This window comes from Stegostoma tigrinum, chromosome 6, assembly GCF_030684315.1.
Source record: "Stegostoma tigrinum isolate sSteTig4 chromosome 6, sSteTig4.hap1, whole genome shotgun sequence".
NCBI classification, from domain to species: Eukaryota; Metazoa; Chordata; class Chondrichthyes; order Orectolobiformes; family Stegostomatidae; genus Stegostoma; species Stegostoma tigrinum.
The window spans coordinates 81,939,881-81,964,496 of NC_081359.1; the positions used below are offsets into that span (position 1 = coordinate 81,939,881).

At 41.0% G+C, this 24,616-nt stretch overlaps 2 protein-coding genes across 4 annotated transcripts in view; one reads left to right on the forward strand and one right to left on the reverse strand.

Annotated features, from left to right (window-relative positions):
- LOC125453554 (NEDD4-binding protein 2-like 2) overlaps positions 1-9,484 on the reverse strand; it is a 31,822-nt gene extending 22,338 nt beyond the window's left edge. Inside the window, exons 1-3 of the mRNA XM_048533298.2 lie at positions 9,374-9,484; positions 5,254-6,281; positions 1,910-2,034 (exon numbers count right to left, since the gene is read on the reverse strand). Of these exons, the coding sequence (XP_048389255.1) occupies positions 1,910-2,034; positions 5,254-6,281 (1,153 nt within the window). The 5' untranslated portion in view covers positions 9,374-9,484. The remainder of the gene's footprint in view (positions 1-1,909; positions 2,035-5,253; positions 6,282-9,373) is intronic.
- Positions 9,485-22,708: 13,224 nt separating this feature from the next.
- The window catches only part of LOC125453351 (sister chromatid cohesion protein PDS5 homolog B), a 228,211-nt gene continuing 226,303 nt past the window's right edge, over positions 22,709-24,616 (forward strand). For 2 of the 3 annotated variants that reach the window (XM_048532792.1, XM_048532796.2), the window contains exon 1: positions 22,709-22,826. The gene's annotated coding sequence lies outside the window, so the exon portion shown is untranslated. Of the gene's footprint in view, positions 22,827-22,870; positions 23,183-24,616 lie in introns of those variants that run through there. The other variant, XM_048532793.2, reaches the window with a different exon arrangement.

Sequence of the window (24,616 nt, forward strand, 5' to 3'; positions counted from 1 at the left end):
ACTGTAGTTACAAACAACTTCTTGCATCTATCCTGAATTTTTCATTAGTTAAACAATGCAATACCCACCTTGCTTGCGGTTTTAAACACTGTTCTAAACTCAGGGTTATAAAAGTATGAAAACAGATGCAGAACTCTGCAGGATAGAATTTACAAGCTAGTTTGTGTACCTAAGTTTCAGTGAAAAGTATTAGAAGCTGAGATTCTTTGTCCTCTTGGGGAAATCCACAGCTAGGGTAATAATTTAAAAATTAGAGATCACCCTTTTAAGTTGGAATTGAGGAAGGATGCTTTTTCCCAGAACATCCTGTGACTTTGGAATTTTCCACCCCAGACAGCAGTTGAGGTGGCAACATTGAATATATTCAATGTTGAGTTAGACAGATTTTTGAACAATAATAAAGTTCAAAGGCCACAACCTGATCAGCCACATTCTTACTGAATAGCAGAACAGGCTTAATGTGCCAAGGAGATCGACTCCATTTCCCAAGGACACAACATCAACAGCAGTGAAATTTCTATCGGGCAGACTACTGTGTTGAAACTCACCAGACAATTTTCCAAAGGGTAAGCACAGTTTAAAGTAAGGTAGATCCCTACAATTTATGTTCGGTAGAGAATCTGGGCAATTATATAATTTATGGAATCATATTAGGAGACGGAGTCTCAGAATAAATAGAAGCTATATTAGATTCAGTATTTATGTACAGTATAGAATCAAACAAACCAATGAGAATAAATCTCAGACTAAACATTGCTAATGCTAATGATTGCTACATTACAGAAGAGACGCAGGACATCCTATCATATAAAAGTAGATAAACCCTGGGATCTGATCAGGTGTATCTCAGGACATTGTGGGTAGCTGGAGAAGAAACTGTGGGGCCCATACTGAGAATATTTGTATTATCAATAGTTGTGCGTGGGGTGCCGGAAGACTGGCGAGTGATTAATGTGGTGCCATTATTCAAGACAAGCTGCAAGGAAATGCCAGGGAACTATAGACTGGTAAGGCTGACGGTGGTAGGCAAGATGGTGGAAGGCATTCTGAGAGACAGGATCTACATGCATTTGGAAAGATAAGGACTGATTACAGATGGTCAGCATTGTTTTTGGCGTGGGAGATCATGTCTCACTAACATGATTGAGCTTTTTGAAGAGGTGCCCAAGAAGATAGATGAAAGCTGAACAGCAGACATTGTCTACATGGAGGAGCAAGGCCTTTTAAAAGGTACCACATGGTAGATCAGCGAGTAAGGTTAAATCTCACGAAATCCAGGGAGAGCTAGCCAACTGGATACAGAGATGACTTGACAATAGGACACAGAAGGTTGTTGTTCAGACCGGAGATCCATGACCAGCAGTGTACCGCAAGGATCAATGCTGGGTCCACCATTGTCTGTCATTTATGTAAACAACTGGGATGAGAACACAAGAGGCACAGTTAGTAAGTTTGCAGATGACACCAAAATTGGTGGCATAGTCGACAAAGGTTATCCAACATGACGAAGGGATCTTGATCAACTGGACCAGTGGGCTGAGGAATGGTAGATGAAGCTTAATTTAGATAAATGCGAGGTATTGCATTTTGGTGAGTCAAACCAGGGCAGGACTTACCCAATTGATGATAGGGCCCTGGGGAGTGTTCTCGAACAGAAAGACCTCGGGGTGCAGGTACATAGTTCCATTAATAGCAGAACAGTTCCATCAACTCATCTAGACTTGAAATGATAAGCCTGCCTTCTCTCTATGAATGCTACCTGACCCGTTGTGATCGCCAGAAGTTTTTGCTTTCACCTAATTTAAACTTCGATACATGTCAATCTGGGAGTTTCTGTTCAAAGATAACAAAAAATGCAAAATTCAGAGAGATGGAGACATCCAGACAGTGATAAATAGGTAACTCATACCTCTGTTCTGATTCCACTCGTGAGCTTCTCCAAGGTAATTGGGATCAAAGCAGTAAACCCCATTCTGACAGAAATAATCATCTGTGCTTAATACCACACCATTTGGGCTTTGAGCTAACAGCAACCTGCAAGTAGAAATACTCAAGATTGATTACATAGGTAGCTAAATTACAAGTAAAATCATTCAGCACATTAAAATCAATAATCTGTACCCAGAAGAAATTTTCTAAAATAGTTTATCTATTGCAATGGATCAATGACATGATAAAACATTTTGAAATGAACTGACATTACATCAAAATATAATAGTAAAAATTATGGGCTAATACATTTCAGAGTATTGGATGCATTTCTTAAAAGTATCTCTGAATATAAAATTTATTCTGCAAACCTCTTAAGAAGTCATCTCTTACAAGACTGTTTTCCTCCCTACACATCTTAGAAAAACCAAAACTATGTTACGCATTTGTTACAAAGTAGAAATGTCATCCACTTTATCTGTTGTCTTTCTCAATATCAAACATCATTGTTCATTACCAGGAATCACAATGACATTTTCAATGAACATTAGTCCCCAACCTCTCAGAGCTTGTTACGAACTTCTTCCCAAAATCCATAAATAACTGCCCAACAAGATCCACTGGTTCAGCCTGTTCCTGTTTCATGGAACTTATTTCTTCCTACCTTGACTTGATTTTCTTTATCCTTGTCAAGTCTCTTTCCAATGACATCTGCAAATCTTCTGATGCTTTGCATCAGCTTCAAATTTTCCAGTTTGCTGGCAGCAGCCACCTCCTCTTCACCATGGACAGAAAATCCCTTTACAAGTCAAGACCCATCAAGGTGGTCTGAGAGCTTTCTGCTTTATCCTTGAGAGAAGGCTTGAACTGTCTGCCACTACTACCACCACCACCCTCCTCCACTGGCTGAGCTCAGCTTCACTTTGAAAAACTTCACAATTAACGGCTCTCACTTTGTCAAAGGTATGACCACAAGTACCTGCTTAACCTCCAGTTATGCATTAGAAATAGAGAGGATTCTTAAGGGGTTCGACAGGGTAAATGCTGACAGAATGTCCCATGAGGGGTAACAGTCTAGAACCAAAGGACACAATCTCAGAATTAAGGGGCCCTAATTTAAGACTGAAACTAGGAGGAAGCTCTTCTCCCAAAGGACTGAACGTCTTTGGAGCTCCTTATCACCGAACCGGCGGGGGGGGCAGAGTCCTCATGTATCTTCAAGACTGGAATAGATCGATTCTTCTTGATCTAGTGGGGGAAATGGATGGTTACAGGAAAAGGGAGGAAAATGAATGCGACCCATGTTAGATCAGTCACGAGTCTATTGAATGGCAAAGCAGGCTTGAGCGGTTGAACAGCTTATTCCTGTTCCCATTTCTTATGGTCTCTGTTTTTGAGAGTTACATGGAACATTCCTTGTTCTAGTCCTACTCTGGTCCTTCCCCGTAACTTTTTCCCTGGTTGACTGAAGACATCATCCACGCTGCACCCTACTGTCTAGAATTAGAAGAATTCATCAATTTTGCATCCAAGCCCTCCCTTCCTCAACATCTCAATTTCCATTTTCTGGGGATAAGCTGGCCACCAGGGAGGTGACAGAAAAACCAAGAAAGCTTAAAATAAGGAACTCTAAGACAGACCCAAGTTCCAGATCAATTATTTTTTACACCTCACCGGGGTAATGCATTGGAAAACAAGGCCGATCATTCCTGGATTCATCACAAAAGTTAAAGATCTTTAAAAATATGCAAAGATTCTGCCAACTTACATGCATTACAAATCAAACGTGAGGAAGTGACAAAGCAGCTCAAAACGGAGAAACAAAGGATTAAAATCAAAAGGGAGAAAGAGGGAACTTAAAAGATGTGACCTTCTGGTGACCTGAAACATTAACTCTGATTTTTTTTCTTCACAGATGCTGCCTGATCTGCTGAGCTTTTCCAGCAACCTCTGTTTTTTGTTTTTACTATACTATATCTAATTCTGATCGCCTTTCTACAGAATGTTAGTAAACTTGAGAAGGCACAGAAAAGATTTACAAGGGTGTTGCCATGTTTGAGTTACAGGGAAGAAGCTGAATAGGCTAGAACTTCTTTCCCCCTGGAGCACTGGAGACTGAAGAGTGACCTTATCTGAATTTATCCATGGAGGGGCATGGATAGGGTGAACAGCCAAAGTCTTTTTCTTAGGGTGGGTAGCCCAAAACTAGATGGCAGAAAGAGAGATACAAAACGGGCCTGAGGGATAACTTTTTCACGCAGAGGGCGGTGTGTGTATGGCAGCCACAATTAAACCATTTAAAAGCCTACCGGATGGGTATATGAATAGGAAGGATTTAGAGGGAAATGGGGTAAATGGGACTAGGACAGATTGGGACGTCTAGTTCAGCACGAACGAGTTGGACCGAAGGGTCTGTTTCCATGCTGTATGACTCTATGACTGAGAAAATAACTAATTAAATGATAAATAAAAATCTGGACATTGCCCACACAAAGCATGTTGACAAGTGGAGCACATAAAATTTCTACATCACTGTTGGTCAAAGTTCTAAGCATTATGAATGGGATACGAGTTAGTCCCTGAATCATACAGGCAAAAGTTAAGTAATTTGAGCTATACTGAATTTCAAAGGATAAAGTAATTCCGGCAGATAGATACAGGAATTAGGAATGAATACCATACACGTAACCCGGAGAAGAATCATACTCTTTGAAATTCATTTTTTAATAAATTTGAACACACACTGAATGCCAGGGAGTGCAACTACTAGCTTGGCAGCCCTAATGATTGACAAATGAGCTGATCCAAAAAAAAACTAACTTTTCTGGCCTCTCATCTACTGAAATTTGATGAGCAATGGTAGTAGGAGCATGAAAGGAAGACAAGTAACTAGGTTAACAAGAGGAAAGTTGAGAATGCCCCAAAATCCCCTTTTCAGATCAGAAAGGAAGATGCTGAGGGCAGAAGAGAAAAAGTGAAGGACTAAGTGTTTCCATTATAATAAAATAGGATACATTTGTTCAGGTTAATAGGAAGACAATGGAACATACAATGATTCGCAAGAGTACATGAGGGAAAAGATAACAAGTCAAACTGTACCTTTAACTGTAACTACGAAACCAAAGGAAAACATTGCCGAGTGTAGCAGAGATGAATAAAAGAACGAGATAGAGAGTTTTGGGCAAAAGTAATGTAGCTGTACCCAAAACTATTCAAACAGACATGAGTAACTGAAACTCTTCTTGGAGGACACAGCTTTTTGTCCAGAAATTGCACATTTTAAAAGTTAATGTGTGAATTGCAAGCAATCCAAATTAAGCTTACCGTGAAAGAGTGGATTTTCCACAGCCTGGTGGACCACGCATAAATATGAGAACTTTATCTCCAATTCCTGGTTTTAAACGCTGCTGCTCTGTTTTCCGATGCTGCTGATACAAGTTATTTATACTAAGCTCCAGTAGATTGGATTGACGCTCCATATTTTCACGTGGATAATAATCATGAAAATAGTTATGCCCAGGTTGCACTGCATTGTTAGTACTGGGGATTGGCCAAATATTACAATACTCATCTCTGCCTTGGATTGGTGCAGTGTTGTAGTAGTTACTGCCAAACTTGTTAGTTAAATGTGGTTTGTTATTCGGAAAAGGCACTGGCTCCTGTGTTGGGCCACTGTATCTTTGATAAGCAAATGGGATACTGAAACTCAGCAGACGTGGTCTTTGTGGACCAATAAAGGGCTGTGGCTGATTCCACTGAGGCCTTGCAGGAGACAAAATATTATGCCAATGTGCACCACCTAATTGTTCAGCAAGTGGAATTTGTGGTCTACCAGTACATGGGTCACATTCATCTTGAGCCTTATGTTTCCCACTTGTAGTCTTTTTGCATATCTTCCTAGTCTTATTTCCTTCATGTTTATCCACTGTCATGTTTCCTTGACTTTTTTCTGAACTTTGTAAATCATCTACACATTCATTAAGAAGCAAATCAGTCTCATTTTCAATTTCCTCCAATTCTTTATAAAACAGGCTTAATTCATTTTCAAGTTCAGCATTGCTTTCAGGCATAGCAATACCATTTTTATTGTGGTGCCCACTGTCCTCTTCGAGTTTCAAAACTGAAGACTCACTTACAATGTTTTCTCTCTGAGAGATTGAATCGGCATGTGGGGCACAGAATTCAGTTTCATTTTGTTGCTCAGCACCATTTGTTTTTTCTTTCTCAGGAAATTCAGTAGAATCACATTCACTTTCTTCAGCAACACTCTCCGTTTTTTGTCTTTTCAAACAGGGACCACTCATTTCTCCTTCAAGCTCTGAAGGCCCAATACTTGTTTCTACACCAGACATCTGTAAACAAGATGAGCATTCATTAAATATGGAGAATTTTTACTCCACTCACTTGAAAATTTTGAGAAGTATTGCGACGAGACATTTTGAAATTAGTTATTATTCTTAAACAAAATGCGGCTATAAATCTGAACACAACTGGCATGATTTCTTGGTTATTGAACAGTTTTATTTGGGATTGTTTTGAATATTTTGTTATGAATAAAATAAGTCTTTGAATGAAATGTATGCGCATTGACAGATTTGTGATTTCAAACTTGAAATTAGGTAATGTCAAGTTGGTCCAGTACTCATTTGTTCAAATGCAACAATGAGGAAAAGTACACGCATTTTTTAAACTTTATAATTTCATGATACTTGTTGAACTCCTTTCAGTTTTCAAATCATCAAGAAAATAAAATTCTAGTTGTGAGACAGGTTGTTGTTACTTAAACTGCCATTTTTCCACTTTTTTGGTACCTCCCCCCTCATCGCCTGCGGAAGTGACAGCACTGCATGTTTTTTAAAAATCCATTTCTACACTATGAAATATGAATATGAAGAAACCAAATAGTTAACCAAGTATTTGATTATTCTGAAATTGTAGTTCTTTAAATACGAAGGATAGAAGTGCTAACCAGATATGTTTGAGGAAGGTTGGTGTTCGGACAACGGAGGCAAGTTGGAATAGTTGTAGGAAGAATTGGTTCGTTCTAAGTGTTAACAGGATGATTTTTAAAGCATTAATGAACAAAGCTGCCTTGTGGTATAAGTCACAAGATCGCTGGCTGGTTTACAAAACTTTGAGATTACCCTAAATTGCATGGCTCCTGCATAGGAATCCACACAGTTGTGAACATTCTCTGCTCAGCCAGACTTCCACTCTTGGTCAGGAGCACAAACAATCTCAAGTTGAGTGCTGCATTGTTGGAGGCTCTCTTCTTGTTCAAGATATCTAAAAGACTCAGCCCACCGCTCAGATGGCAAGTAACACTGATGCCACACAAATACCAGGCAATCTACCCATTGACAATCAATAGTGTTACTATCACTGAATCTCCCACTATCAGTATCTTAGGGATTACAATTTACCAGAAAATCATTGGATTTTCCATTTAAATACAATGGCTACAAAAGCAGGTCAGAGGCTAGGGACACTCACTCAACTCCTTGAAGCCTGTCCACCATCTACAAGGCACAAGTCAGGACTGTGATGAAATACTCCCTAGTTGTCTGGATGGGTGCAGCTCCAACACAAGAAGCTTGACACCAACCAGGGCAAAGGATCCTGCTTGATTGGTACCACATCTACAAGCATCTATTGCTCCTACCATTAACACACTGTAGCAGCAGTGTGTACTATCTACAAGAATGCTCCTTAAATGGTTCCTTCCAAGCCCACAACCACTTCCATCTAGAAGGACAAGGGCAGCAGGTACATGGAAACACCATCTGCAAGTTCCCGATAGCTTAATGGTTACCATGGCTCCTCACAGAGCCAGGGACCTGGGTTTGATTCCGTCCTCAGGCAACTGTCTACGTGGAGTTTGCACATTCTTGCATGGGTTTCCGCCAGGTGCTCCAGTTTCTTCCCACAGTCCAAAAGTGAGCAGATTAGTTGGATTGGCCATGCTAAAATTGCTCTCAGTGTCCAGGGGTGTATAAATTAGGTGGATTAGACATGGGAAATACAGGGTTACAGAGAAGCAGTAGATGGATGGGATGCTATTTGGTGGGCTAGTGTGGATTTGTTGGGCCGAATGGCCTGTTTACACACTCTAGGATTTCTACGAATCCATCCACGTTCCCTCAATAATCGCTGGGTAAAGATCCTGGAATTCCGTCAGTAGGGGCACTGTGGATCTACCTACAGCAGCTCAGCACTCTATTTCAAGAAAGCAGCTCAGCACTCTATTTTCCAGGGGCAACTAGGGACGGACAATAAATGCTGGCAAGCCAGACACGTGCTCGTCCTACGAGTGACTAAAAATTGGCCGTAGAAGATTCCGATATACCGTTTCAAAAACTGGGGAGTTAACCGGAAGTTCCGAGGAACGGTCACCGGTCCCGAAACGTTAACTCCGACTTTTTCTTCACAGATGTTGCCAGACCTGCTGAACTTTTTTAGCAACTTCTGTTTTGATCCTGATTGACAGCATCCGCAGTTCTTTCGGTTTTTATTAGGGAAACTCTCTTTAGCGGTTTAGATTGTGCTTAGCGTTCAATTAACAACTTATTAAAAAAACTGTTCATTATCACGTTTTGAGCTTCAGTCTCCGGTGTGCGCAGATTTACAGCAGCGATTCCCGCATTACAACAGTAATAATCTGGCTGTTTAGTCCTCGGACGGTAGATAGTCATAAAGGGCAACTCAGAAACGAAAGCGTTCACCTCGCTGAACAATTTGTCAACACGAACATAAATAGTATATTAAATCGGAGACCAATTGTAACAGAAAGACTGAACTTTAACGTGCCTAGTAAAAAGCGCAAGCTCCGATGCCAATCGTAAATTTAAAAAATAAATAAATAAATAAATATAAAAATAAATACTCTTAAAGGTAATGAGTTTTGAACAAATACAACTACTCAGGCATCCGTAGTATTATATATGAATGCTGCTGTTCAGTCAGCAATTTACTGGAACCACAGGCCTGATTTATTTCCAAAGGATAGAGAATCAATCAAGACACAGTTCGATATAATTAGCAGATGCATGCATTACAGTTCATTCCGACAAACATTACCAGTATACACCAAGAGCAATCACGGCCAGCACCTCCTGCCCGGAACAGATAGAACGATCCGGAAACACACACTTCACTCTCCACTCCAACCACCCCTCCCCCCACGCCTCAACCTGTCGGGCCAACTGGATTTTCCAGACAGAGGGGCAAAAATATAACCAAAACGTCGGCGATAATATGACAGCCTTCAAGACTAACCATAGCTGAGCGGGAAGGAGTGAGCCGCGAAGAGCCGAACGCAGCCAAGACCGCATCTAGGCCCAAGTGTCAAATATTCTTTCACAAGCTGCCCATCACCAGTTATATTGTGACAACAAACACAGAAGACCATTGACACTTCTTTTCTTAAAACCACAAATCAACGTACCGTTTTCTTTACATCATATCTTGGAGCCGACTCCGACCGTTTCAGCGATGACAAACTCCGCACAGTGATGTCAAAGGCCGCAATGCTTTCTGGGATCTGTAGTCCGTCGGTGACAAGGTGCTGGGCGTGGTCAATATGCAGATTGGAGGAGACGGTGAAAACTGGTGATTTCTCTAGGGCAAATACCCAGAACAGTGCCTGAGCGACATAGATTCAAATCCCACCAAAGCAACTGGCGAAATTTAAATTCAACTTTCTCATAAATCTGAAATTGAAAGCTAGATTCATTAATGGCGACTATGACAACTATCACACAGTCATAAAAACTCATCTGGTTCACTGATGTCATTGAGTCTGAGAGTCATACAGCAGGGAAACAGACTATTAGGTCCAACCAATCCATACCAAACCTAATCCCAAATCAAACTCATCTCAGCTTCCTGCTCCTGGCCCATATTCCTCCAAACCTTTTCAATGCATCTATCCATCCAAATGTCTTTTAAACGTTATAATTGTACCTGCATCCATCAGTTCCTGGGGAAGTTCATTCTAGATATGAACCATCCTGAGTAAAAAAATTGCCTCATGTCTTTTTTAAATCTCTCTCTTCCCACCTTAAAACTGTGCCCGCTTGTCTTGAAACTCCTCATGTTCGGGAAAACACAACTACCATCAGCTCTATCTATTACCTCATTATTTTATTAACTTCTATCAGGTCACCTCTCAACCTCCTATGATCCACCTTTAGGGAAAATCATCTGCTAGCCTTAACTATTGCCTGAAGCACACATTTCCAGTTGAGTTCATCAGCCAGGACCTGGTGGACACGTATGAGGGTATGCTTCTGGCTGGCATCATGTTCCAAACTGTTAGGAACACATCACTATCCTCATCTATAAGAGGAAGGTCAAAAGGGAGAAAGTCAGAAATTGGTGACCCAGTTTACTGCAGATTGTGGACAACAAAGTTCATTTCCAGAGATAACAAGGTGTAGAGCTGGCTGAACACAGCAGACCAAGCAGCATCAGAGGAGCAGGAAGGCTCTGAAGAAGGGTCGAGGCCCAAAACTTCAGCCTTCCTGCTCCTCTGATGCTGCTTGGCCTGCTGTGTTCAGCCAGTTCTACACTTTGTTATCTTAGATTCGCCAGCATCTGCAGTTCCTACCATCTCTGAAAGTTCATTTCCAATTGGATCAAGTCTACTCAAGTTGGTGATTCACCTTAACCAGATCTGTGCTGTTCCCAGCAGTAAGATCAATGGAAAGCAGTGCACCACTCAAGGATATAATTGCCAATGTGCATGTCGGAGGTATGGATGGCTGTCTCATCAGCCTAGACCAGAGAAGTCCTTTGACAGCCACAATGGAGATGCTCTCCAAAATGTGGTTTGGGGCGGATGTCAACAAATGGATACAACTGCCTGTACAGGGGATGCCTGATTTACGAACAGCCAACTTATGAACTCATATTTACGAACTTCCATATAGAGGTATAATTTTAAAGATCCAAAATACAAACATTTCCTGTTCTTACAAACAGCTATTTTACATTGTCCTGCAATGTGTTCTGACTTGTATACAAATCAACTTACGAGTGAACTCAACAATTAGGGATGGCTTATACAAACATCAGTAGTATACTTTCAATTAATCAATGGTTGGTAAACATAAAGCTTTCTGATCAAATGGAGTTTGCACATTCTCCACATGTCTGCATGGGTTTCCATGGATGCTCCTGTTAGCTCCAACTGCCCAAAGATGTGCAGGTTAGGTGGATTAACCATGCTAAATATACATGCCTGTACTGTGGAGGTTAGATTTAGATATGGATTTAGGTTTTAATATGTACTCAAAGTACAGGAGTACTGTGGAAAGTGTACAATATTGCCACTCCCGGTGCCATCTTAGGTACAGAGGAACCGACGTACAAAATCTTAGGTACAAAAATAGAAAAATAAAGAAATAGAAATAGAAAAAGTTAAAAAGTTCAATACTACAGTTCGTCTTAGTATAAATGAGAAAAATGAACAAATAAAGTTAAAAGTTAAACATTACAGACGTTTCTTAAGCCATGGGCCTGCAGATGCTCCATGCTGGGCTTTCCCCATGAGGGCTTACTCTCCCTCATGCAGGGCTCGCTTTCACTTATACTAGGCTAAGTCCTACTCTGGCTCGCCAGGCACTATACCACTGACAGTCACATGACTACTGCTTTGCTCAGCAGCCACTTTGCCTCCGATTACCACTTTGGTGCTGACTGCCATCTGAGATGGCTGGCAGCCACTGCCTTACTCCATTGATGCTGCTGCTTCCACAACCGAGCTCTGCCCAGAAGGTAAGTTAAAAAAACTAAAGGAACTAGAAAAGAGAAAAAGAAAGAGAAAAGAATGGCTTGTTCAAAGAATTCAAATGGCCTGCTACCACACCTAAGGGATACTATGATTCAAACAATACACAACCAGGATAGAGTAGGAGATGTAAGATAAATTGATGAGAGAGGTTATACTTTAAAGATGTGGATCTCAATATTGGGTCTTAGAGGCCTTTTAGAAATGGCGCAGTGGTTGGCACTGTTGCCTCACAGTACTGAGGAACTAGGTTCGAATCCACCCTCAAGCAACCATCCATGTGGTGTTTGCACATTCTCCTCATGTCTGTGTGGGTTTCCTCTGAGTGGTCCAGTTTCCTCCCACAGTCCAAAGATGTGCAGATTAGGTGGATTGGCCCTGCTAAATTGCCCATAGTGTCCAGGGCTGTGTGGGTTAGGTGGATTAGCTATGGGAAATGCAGGATTACAGGGGTAGATTAGCAGGATAGGTCTGGGTGGTATGTTCTTCAGAGGATTAGTGTGAACTCAGTGGGCTGAATAGTCTGTTCCAACATTGTAGGGGGTTTGATGATTCAAAGAAATAAAAGCAAGTGGAATGGATGAGTGAGGCTCAAGACCGTGGACAGTGCCTGCTGCCACCATCTTAAAAAAGGTGGATTTGCCATGGTAAATAGTGGAGTAGGGAAGGGGTATGAGTCAGATTGGAATGCTCTTTGGAGGGTCAGTGCAGACGCAATGGGCCAAATGGCTGCTTTCCACATTGCAGGCATTTTATGATTCGAATGTGGAATCAGGCACATCTGCTCTCTATCCCTGTATGTACATATGCTGTATAGAACCTTTCACCAAGTCCATCAGGAATGATGTGGACATTAGAAGGATAACTATCCCAGCTTCTGGAGGTGCTCAGGTCAATATCTTCCTTTATGTGGATTACATGACCATCCTCTGTTGTCAGTGTGCAGATTGATTATCACGTGTAAGCAGTTCAAATGGCCTCAGAAACAAAAGTAACTTGAGGCAAATTTTTTCGTAGGAAATGGTTCAACTGATATTTTAGCCTCTTCACTGTCAGGTTAGATCACTTGAAAGAGGTGGGGATTGATTCAGAAGGTCCAAGGCATGTACCAAACATTGGAAGAGTTGACGGCCTTGAGCAAACACTGTCTTTCATTTGTGGGTATGAACTTTGTCATCAAGTGCCAACTGTTCTTGGGGTTGCTCTGCGGAGTGCAGGTCTGGCCCATTCTCACTCCTGCACGGTGGCTATCAACTGTATCATCTTCTACTTTATGTGGACATCAAAAATGGGTAGTGCTCACAGGGATATTATTGACAAACCTCAAATAAAAGGGAAAGACCATGTCCAATATCAACCATAACCTGACGGCCAAATTTGTGTGTCACTGGATCAAACTGTGCTTAGAACCTCAGTCTCTAAACTCTTATTGTCACTGTTGCAAAGGATGAGTCTGGCCACATTGTAGTGGAACATTCCAAGTAGTTAGATAATGCTATAGCACGTGTCCATTGTGGAGGCAGTTATGTAGAAAAACACCTTACCACAAGTTCATCAGACAGTGATCACAAAAAGTCATAGAGGTTTATAGCACGGAAAGAGGCCCTTCAGCTCATTGTATCCATGCTGGTCATCAAATATCCATCTAATCTAATCCCATTTTCCAGCACTTGACCTATAGCCTTGAATTCACTGGTGTTTCAAGTGGTCATCTAAATAGATCGTAAATGTCTTGATAGCTCCTGCCTCTATCTTCCTTTTAAGAAGTGAGTTCCAGATACCCACCATTCTCTGCATGAAAGAAACTTTTCCTCAAATCCTGTACCATTTCAAGCATTCATCAAAATACTTCTTAAATATTATGTATTCAAACCACTGGAGGAGCTGGCAGCCATGGGCAAACAAACACTGAGCATATGGGACTAACATTCCCTTTCATTTATAGTTATGAACTTTGTCATCAAGTGGCAATTGCTCTTTAGGTTGCTCTATGAAAAGGTGTTCAATGTCAAAAGGCATCACAAGATCACCTTCTCTCTTCAGCAGCACAGGATCTCTCTGTTTCAGAGGATCCTGATCCTACGTTCCTTCATTGGCTCATCCAATTTTAACCTGCTTTGAGATTCTAGCTTCAATAATTGTCTGAAAGTTATGCCCCTCCTGATTCTTCATACTTTCATTTGTCTTTGATCTCACCTTCTTTCCAATCTCATCCTTTGACCATTTCATTATTATCTCCGATCTCTCCCTCTCAAACACAAATAATCAGTCCTCAGCAAAAACCTTTTTATGGCTGTACACTTCTGTGATTGTAGATATTTTAGTTTGGATCTTTTCTATACCCTTTAAGAGTTTGTATTGTTACAACTTCATCCCTGAGCTTTCTTATCAGCAATATAAATATTTCTAGTCTCCCTGCATCTTCTTATAACTCACTTGCCTTTTCTGAACTATGAAATTATTCTGGGAATAGACCAGCATACATAACATATTCAGAATTCTTTTGTTGGGAATTTTGATCTGATCATCAGGCTACACAGCTTTAATCCCATTTGTTTTTTACTAGTGCCAGATACTGCGCTTTGTCCCAATTTCCAAATGTTTAAATTTATGTTAAACACCAATTACAGCTCAACACTAATCCTTGAGGCAAGCCACTTGCAAACAGCCTTCAAATTTCAGTTGGTTGAGCTCTTATCTCAGAGTCAGAAGATTTATTTCAAATCTCACAATAGCCTCTAAAAACCAAGCAAGCATTTTGTAACTAATATGCTGTTGAGTTCTTACATCTTCATATTGCTTTGGGAGCTTAAATATAATGCATTGTTTCTTGACTATTGAAATTACACTTTTCTCATGAATTTGAAACTAATCAACGTCTCCAAAATCATGGACTTAAATAGGACAGTTCTTTTTACATACACTAGAATAGAATTTCTGAGACTTTCTACATATTTATTTTCTGGCATTAGGGAATTATTTGTTAAAATCAGACTGAACCAATAAGCTGCCATGATTAAGTCAAGGTTTGTGAAACTGGCAATACTGTATCAAAACATGCTTGGGAATTTTAACCGCTCTCAATCTATGCCATTGTTCTTTACATTGTGCTGAATTTTTCTATTCTACTTAGTATTGTAGGTTTGCTGAAAGTTACCTCACACAAGTATTTATTCCTTGTACATAACACAGTCTTTCAAAAGTAATCACTTATTTTTGATTCCTGCATTACTTCCAGCACGTATATGTTCTCCATTTGTTTCTATACCTGAATTGAACACAGTGCTCAAAATTAAAACAAAGAAAATCTTTGTAGTGCCTTAGATTTTCACTCTACTGATTTAGTAGTTTAGCTAAACATTCAATCATTAATGAATACACCACAAAACACAATAATTATTGAATCTGCTTTCTCCTCCAGAAGTCCATCAACTTTACTTCAGTTAATTATTTCAATGCGTACCGTATTGCACTCAGCTATACCAATGAAATGTGAAAAAACATTTCCAGTTGCGAAGTTTAGCCAAATTGTTCTGTAGTTCCTTGGTTACTTCATCAGACTTAATGAGGTGCCCTGATTTACTAGCATCCGCCAATTTTACCAACATAGAATGTATTTTGAAATCTAAGTTATTTATGTGTAAATTTTAAACAATAATTTCTTATAAATCCGAGGCACAATTATTAACACCCCCAGTTTAACACTCAATGGTATTCAAAGCGTACAAATTGATTAAGCAAATCTGCATTTCTGCTGTGAGTATGGATTTATAATGCATAATGAAAAATGGCGTACCAATGCATATTAGAAGAACATGACAATAAGAAGCAATGTAGAGAAAACAGAAGTATGACAGATGTAAAAACTTCAAGACTAAATGGTTTCAGCCTGAAACATTGATTTTCCTGCTCCTTGGATGCTGTCTGACCTGCTTTGCTTTTCCAGCCTCACGCCTATCGATTCTGGCTTCCAGCACCTGCAGTCCTTATTGTCTTCAAGATTAAATATTGTCCTCAGATGAAGAAGAGTAAGGATGGACTAGAATTTGATCAGGATTACAAAATATATAGTGTGCATAAATCAGAAGTGGTCCATTTGGCCTAACAAACTCATGGCAGTGTTATGCTCCAACTAAACCTCCTTCTATTCTATTTGATCTTACCCTGTGCACATATCCTTTATCCTTTTCACCTTCATATAAAGAAGTTCTTCTAAAATCCGTATTGAATCTATTTGTCAAAATATTTCAAATAGGAAGTCATCAATAAATTTGCAGAATGAGTGTTCAATTGGCAAATGGGCTTCATTCTGGTTGGCCTGCTAAAGAATGGATATTATTGAATTGGAGAAGGTTCAGAAGAAATTTACCAGTATGTTGCTGGGAATGGAGCATTTGAGTTATAATAATAGCTAGATATGCTGGGACTTTCTTCACTGGAATGCAAGAGTTTGAGGGGTGACCTTTTAGAGATTTATAAAACCATGAGGGTTATAGATAAGGCAAACAGCAATGGTCCCCCCCCCCCCCCCGCCGCGCCCCCCCCCCCCCCCCCCAGGGTGGGGGAGTTCAAAACTGAGGGGCATACTTTTAAATTGAGAGGATGAAGTTTTAAATAGGACATGGAGTGATAACTTCTTCACAGTGAGAATGGCTCATGTGTGGAATGAACTGCCAGAGGATCTGATGGATGCAGGTACAGTTACAACATTTAAAAGACATTTGCATAAGTACATGAAGAGGAAGGGTTTGGAGGGATATGGGCCAAACGCAGGCAAGTGGAACGATTTAGTTTGGGAACATTGTCAACACGGACTAATTGGACAGAAGGGTTTATTTCCATGCTGTATGATTCTATGATCCTACTCTCCCCTTTTCTTAAAGTATTTCCTGTTTTATTAACTAAAGAAATTCAAGAGTTTAAAGCAAAAGTGGCATCCTTTGTGAATATGCGTACTTGATGTGATCAAAACTGAGCTTTTTTCCTTACAAATTAAGTCTAGTGACTGGCTTACAAAGCTGTACTTATCTCCTTATGGCTTTCGGTGTTGAGTCATTTTGGATTATTTGGCTTTTTGAACAAGAACAAAGCAACCTACAGCACAGGAACAGGCCCTGCGCTGATCAAGATCCTCTGTCTAACCTGTCATCTATTTTCTAACGGTCTGTGTCCATTTGCTCCCTGCCCATCCATGTACCTGTCCAAATATATCTTAAAAGACGCTAACGTGTCTGTGTCTACCACCTCCGCTGGCAACACGTTCCAGGCGCCCACCACCCTCTGTGTAAAGAACTCTCCATGCATATCTCCCTTAAACTTTCCCCCTCTCACTTTGAACTCATGACCCCTAGTAATTGAGTCCCCCACTCTGGGAAAAAGCTTTATGCTATCCACCCTGTTTATACCCCTCATCATTTTGTAGACCTCAATCAGGTTCCCCCTCAATCTCCGTCTTTCTAATGAAAATAATCCTAATCTACTCAACCTCTCTTCATAGCTAGCACCCTCCATACCAGGCAACAGCCTGGTGGGCGTCCTCTGCACCCTCTCCAAAGCATCCACATCCTTTTGGTAATGTGGCGACCATAACTGCACACAGTACTCCAAATGTGGTGGAACCAAAGTCCTATACAACTGCAACATGACCTGCCAACTCTTGTACTCAATACCCGACCCAATGAAGGAAAGCATGCCATATGCCTTCTTGACCACCCTATTGACCTGCGTTGTCACTTTCATGGAACAATGGCCTTGAACACCCAGATCGCTTTGTTCATCAATTTTCCCTAGGACTTTTCCATTTACTGTATAGTTCGCCCTTGAATTTGATCTTCCAAAATGCATCACCTCGCATTTGCCCAGATTGAACTCCATCTGCCATTTATCTGCCCAACTCTCCAGTCTATCTATATTCTGCTGTAATCTCTGACAGTCCCTTTCACCATCAGCTACTCCACCAATCTTAGTGTCATCAGTAAACTTGCTGATCAGACCACCTACACCTTCCTCCAGATCATTTACATACACCACAACAACAGTGGTCCCAGCACAGATCCCTGTGGAACACCGCTGGTCACAGGTCTCCAATTTGAGAAACTTCCTTCTACTACTAGCCTCTGTCTCCTGTTGCCCAGCCAGTTTTTTAATCCATCTAGTTAGCACACCCTGGACCCCATGTGACTTCACTTTCTCCATCAGCCTGCTATGGGGAACCTTATCAAATGCCTTACTGAAGTCCATGTATATGACATCTACAGCCTTTCCCTCATCAATCAACTTTGTCACGTCCTCAAAGAATTCTATTAAGTTGGTAAGACATGACCTTCCCTGCACAAAACCGTGCTGCCTATCACTGATAAGCCCATTTTCTTCCAAATGGGAATAGATCCTATTCCTCAGTATCTTCTCCAGTAGCTTCCCTACCACTGATGTCAGGCTCACCAGTCGATAATTACCTGGATTATCCTTGCTGCCCTTCTTAAACAAAGGGACAACATTAGCAAGTCTCCAGTCCTCTGGGACCTCACCAGTGTCTAAGGATGCTGCAAAGATATCTGTTACGGCCCCGGCTATTTCCTCTCTCGCTTCCCTCAGCAACCTGGGGTAGATCCCATCTGGACCTGGGGACTTGTCCACCTTAATGTCTTTTAGGATACCGAACACTTCCTCCTTCCTTATGTCAACTTGACCTAGAGTAAGCAAACATCTATCCCTAACCACAACATCTGTTATGTCCCTCTGCTTGGTGAATACCGATGCAAAGTACTCGTTAAGAATGTTACCCATTTTCTCTGAAACAGCGCATAACTTTCCTTCTTTGTCCTTAAGTGGGCCAATCCTTTCTCTAGTTACCCTCTTGCTCTTTATATATGAATAAAAGGCTTTGGGATTTTCCTTAACCATGTTTGCCAGCAATATCTCATGTCCTCTCTTAGCCCTCTTCATCCCTCGTTTCAGATTCGCTCTACATTCCCAATATTCTTGCAAAGCTCCGTCTGTCTTCAGTCGCCTAGACCTCATGTATGCTTCCTTTTTTTTCTTGTCTAGTCTCACAATTTCACCTGTCATCCATGTTTCCCTAATCTTGCCTTTTCTATTCCTCATTTTCACAGGAACATGTCTCTCCTGCACGCTAATCAACCTCTCTTTAAAAGCCTCCCACATATCAAATGTGGATTTACCTTCAAACAGCTTCTCCCAATCTACATTCCTCAGATCCTGCCGAATCTTGGTATAGTCGGCCTTCCCCCAGTTTAGTACTCTTCCTTTAGGACCACTCCTATCCTTGTCCGTAAGTATTGTAAAACCTACAGAATTGTGGTCGCTATTTCCAAAGTAGTCCCCTACTGTAATATCAACGACCTGGCCGGTTTCATTCCCCAGCACCAGGTCCAGTATGGCCCCTTCCTGAGTTGGACTCCATACATACTGCTCTAGAAAACCATCCTGGACAGACCTTACAAATTCTGCTCCGTCTTGACCCCGAACGCTGAGTGAATCCCAGTCAATGTTGGGAAAGTTAAAATCTCCCATCACCACCACCCTGTTTCTCCTACACCTTTCCATTATCTGTTTACATATTTGTACCTCTATCTCACGCTCGCTGTTGGGAGGCCTGTAGTGCAGCCCCAACATTGTTACTGCATTCTTCCTATTTTTGAGTTCTACCCATATTGCCTCACTACTTGAGTCCTCCATGGGGCCCTCCTTCAGTGCAGCTGTGATATCGTCTTTGATCATTACTGCAACTTCTCCACCCCTTTTACCTCCCTCTCTATCATCAATATCCTGGGACAACTAGTTGCCCGTCATGCCCTTCCTTCAACCAAGTCTCAGTAATAGCAATAACATCATACCTCCAGGTACCGATCCAAGCCCTAAGCTCATCTGCCTTATCTACTACACTTCTCGCATTAAAACAAACGCACCTCAGTTCACCTGTCCCTTTGTGTTCATCATCTGCTCTCCGACTACTATTCCCTTTAGTCACACTGACTCCATTATCTAGTTCCCTACAGGCTTTCGTTTCTACCTCTTTTCTGTCCAATATTTGGTTCCCATCCCCCTGCCACATTAGTTTAAACCCTCCCCCACAGAATTAGCAAAAGCACCCCCAAGGACATTGGTTCCAGTCTGGTTCAGGTGTAGACCGTCCAATTTGTAATAGTCCCGCCTTCCCCAGAACCAGTTCCAATGTCCCAAAAATCTGAACCCCTCCCTGCGACACCATCTCTCAAGCCACGCATTCATCCTAGCTATTCTTTCATTTCTGCTAGGATTTTGGTTAGGCTTTTTGGTTGGTACTCACAAAAGATCTTGTTTCTTCCTCAGAAGTTGGCACTTCAGAGGGAGAACTCTGAACTGGTTCACACTCAGACATGAACTTGTGACCAAATGGATCATGTTCATAATTTGGTTAATCAATCATTAAGATTTCTTGATCTACATGAAAAAATCCAATCTTTCCGTTATATCAAATAAGTATCCTTTAGTTCAGTAAACTTGTCTTACATTTCTCACATCTGAGACTTTGAGAGAGGTTCAGAATGTAAACATAGTCATTTTTCCTGAAACTGTTCTCTCTTTTGTTTACATTGTGCTGACATCTTTTGACTGAACTGTTTGTGTTCAAGGGTACCAGTCAAATTTGGTAGAACCAAACTCAAAAGTATCCTTAACTTTCTCCTTATCAAACCCTGTGGTAGGGTGTGAAGTTGTTTGACATTTCAGGAGAAAATTAGTCAACTCTGTTTCATTTTGAAATTTAATCACCTATTCTCTGCTTGTTTTTTGAGTGTTATCACAAATCTTTCGGCTGCTCCATTTGATACTGAAAAGTAAGGAGAAGTAAGGATTTATTTAATGCTATTTTGCTTCAGGATTGTTTTTTACAGAATAGAACACAACAGAGGACTATTATCTGAAAAGCTCCTCAGAAAATCCGTGACAAATAAAGATGGGCCATAAGTCAACGATTGTACGTTTTTAGCAAAAATGTTTTCACCCAGTTATTTATTTTGATCCATTTTGAGTAGCTATTGCTGAGCAGTAATACATTTTAATGAAAGTATGCATTGACTCTTTGAAACGGACAAGTTGACTGTGACCACAATTGCAAATAAATATTTGAAGGTTTATTTTGCCTTTGATTCCAAATCACAGTCAAGCTCAAGTCAATAAACAAATTCTTTTGTTAGAGATTTTGTACTGAATTTTGCTGTGTGTTCCATGTTGAGCTCTGCCAGAAATGTATGCCTCAAATACAAACGTGGCACTACTATGTGAACCCACTTACTATCATAGTCATTGAGGTCTACACCACCGAATTGTGTCCATGTCAATTAGAAACAACCACCAAAATATTTAATCCCATTTTCCAGTGCTTTCAGATTTCTCCAGCATCTGCAGTTCCTATTATCTCTGATATCAAAAAATGAGGTGCCAATGTGGTGAAGCCACTAATCAGGACCATTTGCATGCCAAACAGTACAACAAGATGGCACATCAGATGGAGGGTCTAGGCCCGAAACATCAGCTTTCCTGCTCCTAAGATGCTGCTTGGCCTGCTGTGTTCATCCAGCTCTACACCTTGTTATCTCACTTTTTGGTATGCCTGGTGCTACTCCTGGCATGCTCTCCTGTACTCTCCATTGAATCAGGGATGATCCACTGGTTTTTTATGCTGGTCCATGAGGTTGCGGATTGTCCTGGAGTATAATTCTTCTGCAGTTGATGGCCTGCAGCGTCTGGTGGATGCTCAGTCTTGAGTTGTAAGATTCATTCAAAGTCAAAGTAACTGTTTTACTTTCTTAAAAGTAACTATATAGTAATTTGTTAAGTGTAGTCCAGTTCTGCAGAAGAGGGCTCAAGACTGGAAATGTTAATAAAGATAACAAGGTGTAGAGCTGGATGAACACAGCAGGCCAAACAGCATCAGAGGAGTGGGAAAGCTGACATATCGGGTCTGGAGCCTGCTTCAGAAAATATATTGTTTGTTTCAGATTCCCAACATCCACAATATTTTGCATTTATATAGTAATTTGTTCTTATTATTAAGTAGTCAACCCTTACTCTGTATGTATTACCAATGGAAAAAATTTGTGCAAAGAGCAAATTGGTGTGACATACAGGGGGTTTTAAGAGTTTTAAAAATATAATTACAGGGTAATCTGAACATATGCTTTGCTTTACGTTAACATTCTCTCAAAAATACCTCGCATTCTGTGACATAAGCAATAAAAACTTTTAAGATTTTACTAATGTTTAAATTGAAGCCTACTTGACAACAAATAACCCATATGTTTTTGTTCCTGTCGGCGTGCACTTTCTGCCGTTATATCCAACAATGTTTCCGAGTTGTGAAAATGTTGGAATCAGCTTCAAAATATGAATCAAGTCATCAAAACTTTAAATCAAAATCTTGCGATTCTGTATCTCACGGAACCCTGTACTTGGATTTTTTTTTAATTTAAAACTTGTAATGCCTTATTTTCGACGTTTGGAGATGCTCTTGCTTCAATTTTCCACTAGACCGTATCCCAGTCCTGAAGTTCCTTCGGCTAAACTTTTATTAACGCTGCACCACTTCCAAACCGGGAATAAGGCGGGCCGCGGTTCTTCACCCCCACCCCCTCTCAATCAATTCGTATTCGGGGGCTGTATATTGATTAATTCACCCCTAAGAGGTGCTGCAATTCTTTAACTACGATGTATGTCTTTTGTCGCATTTACCGTGCACGGAGAGACATAGAGATATGTAGATAGATAGAGAGAGCAGGAGCACGTCTGTTGTCGACCTTGTTCCCCTTTCTCTCTTCCTTTCGCTTTTCGAGCCCACTCCCCGAGGAAAATCACTGCGTCTGGAGGGTGCCCTACTCCACTTCTCTGTCCCAGCGTGCTCTAGTGGGAATTGGATTTGGGGTTTGTGGGTTTGAGTTGACTAGTGTTGACAGTGTCAGTGACTCCGTGCCTCCCTCCCCCGCTCTCCGTTCATTGGTGCAGCCGGAGACAAATTGGCGCCATTTTGAAGCGTTCTAGGGGCAGGCGGCAGAGGCAGCGGCGGTTGAAGAATTAGACTGGACCGGACTAGTCTGGGGTTCTCACACGGGTGAGGAGACGAACCGTCACTAATTTTGCGGATCTTCTTTGTCGTTGTATTGTATATGTATACACGTTGTTGCTGCTACTGCTGGTGGTTTTTATTTCTGCGTTTCGTTGTATTGGCGACCCCGGATTTATGGGTATTTACCGTCTGGTGTGGCGGCTCGGCTTTCCATACATGCCCGTTTCTGCCTGGGCTTCTTTCTGTCTCGCTCTGCCTTTTATTTTCCGCCCCCTTCACTCAGTCGGCGATGCTTTTCCCCGCTGTGGTTTTGTTTTCAGCGATCGGCAGAGTGGGTAATCCTGGCTGCTGGACCTTGGCGGGCGGGGTGAAAGCCTTTTTGGTTTCTGCTGTAACTCCTGGTGAGAAATCTTGATTCTTCGCCTCTCTGTGTGGGGACCGTAAAGACGGAAAATAATGGCGTTTGAAGTGTAACTGCTGGATGCTTAATTTCTCGTAAGGGTTGAGTTTGCAAGATTTCGGGGCCTGCTAGTACTCATGTTTTTGCTTTGGCCTAGAACTTGACGTATTCGAGCTCGTCCACATATGTATTTTTCCTGTCTTCTCTTCTTCACCCCCGCCCCCCAACAATTGCTTTCAGCAGCCTGTATATGGTGGCTGTCAACGTTCAGGGCAAATTTTTGATGCAATCGCCGTGTTCTTAGAATTTGTCATTTTCGTCCCACTGATAGCATTCTTGATCCTCAACGGGTTAACAGGTTTTGCTGCGCAAGTATTATTTCCCCGTTGTTATTCAAAACGTCAGTCATTTGGGTGCTTTCTTTTAAAAAGAAGTTTTATCATGGTTTGACAACATTTTAAAAAGTACCCTTCTGGGCAAGATCTTTTGTGCCCAATTTTGCTGTCTTTTTGAGAGTGAGACAAATTAGGGTGGGGGAAATACTGTACCAAAAAAACTTGCTAGTTTTTTTCTGTACTTCAAAAGTACATTAGCTGTATTTAAATTCTTTCCTTAATCTGATAGTTTAAATAATTTGCTCTGAATTTGAGGAAAGTGCTTTTATTTTTAAAGATCAGTACAAAACTATTGTGTAAACAAATCAATCATAGTAGTTAACTTAAGATTTTCCTGTCCTTTGTGATGATGGTGTTGCAGGTTATGACCCCATACATTCACAGTAGAAAGATACCTGTCAAGAGTGTGTTGTAGGAACATATGTTAAAAGAGAAAGGCTAAGCTGTTTTGTCCTTTTTGAACTTGTTCACCTGCACCAATATCCATCCTGCATTATAATCACATTCCTTCATTTTGTCAGTTTCCAAAAATCACGTGCCTCTGGAGGATTCTAAATGTTCACAACCTGTTGGAGTTGAGGCAATCTTGTCTCCAGTGTAAGTGGTGAACTGTTTCTAAGGCTGACCCCTATTTCTACAATACCCAACCAGGAAAGCATTTTCCAGAATTGACTTTGCGAAGTCACTTAATGTTTATGCTTTTGAGATGACTTCTAATGTTGAAAGCCTGGTGATCATAGGCCTAATCTTTTCGGTCTGACATCTGAAGATAATTCTCCTCCATCCCATTGTAGAAACTAATTTTGTGAATTTTTACATTTCTTCTGAAGCATTGTTCCTTGTTCCTTGTGCCTTGAATAAGGAGACTAAAATTGTATATAGTACTCCAGATGTTATATTATGAATGTAATTGAAATGAGTTTTTAGAAGGTAGAAAAAGGCCCCTTGTGTCTGCACAGATCATTAAAACATAGATCTGTTCTAATCCTATTTTCCATCAGCACTTGGCTGATAAAGCCTTGTATGCTTTATTTCAAATG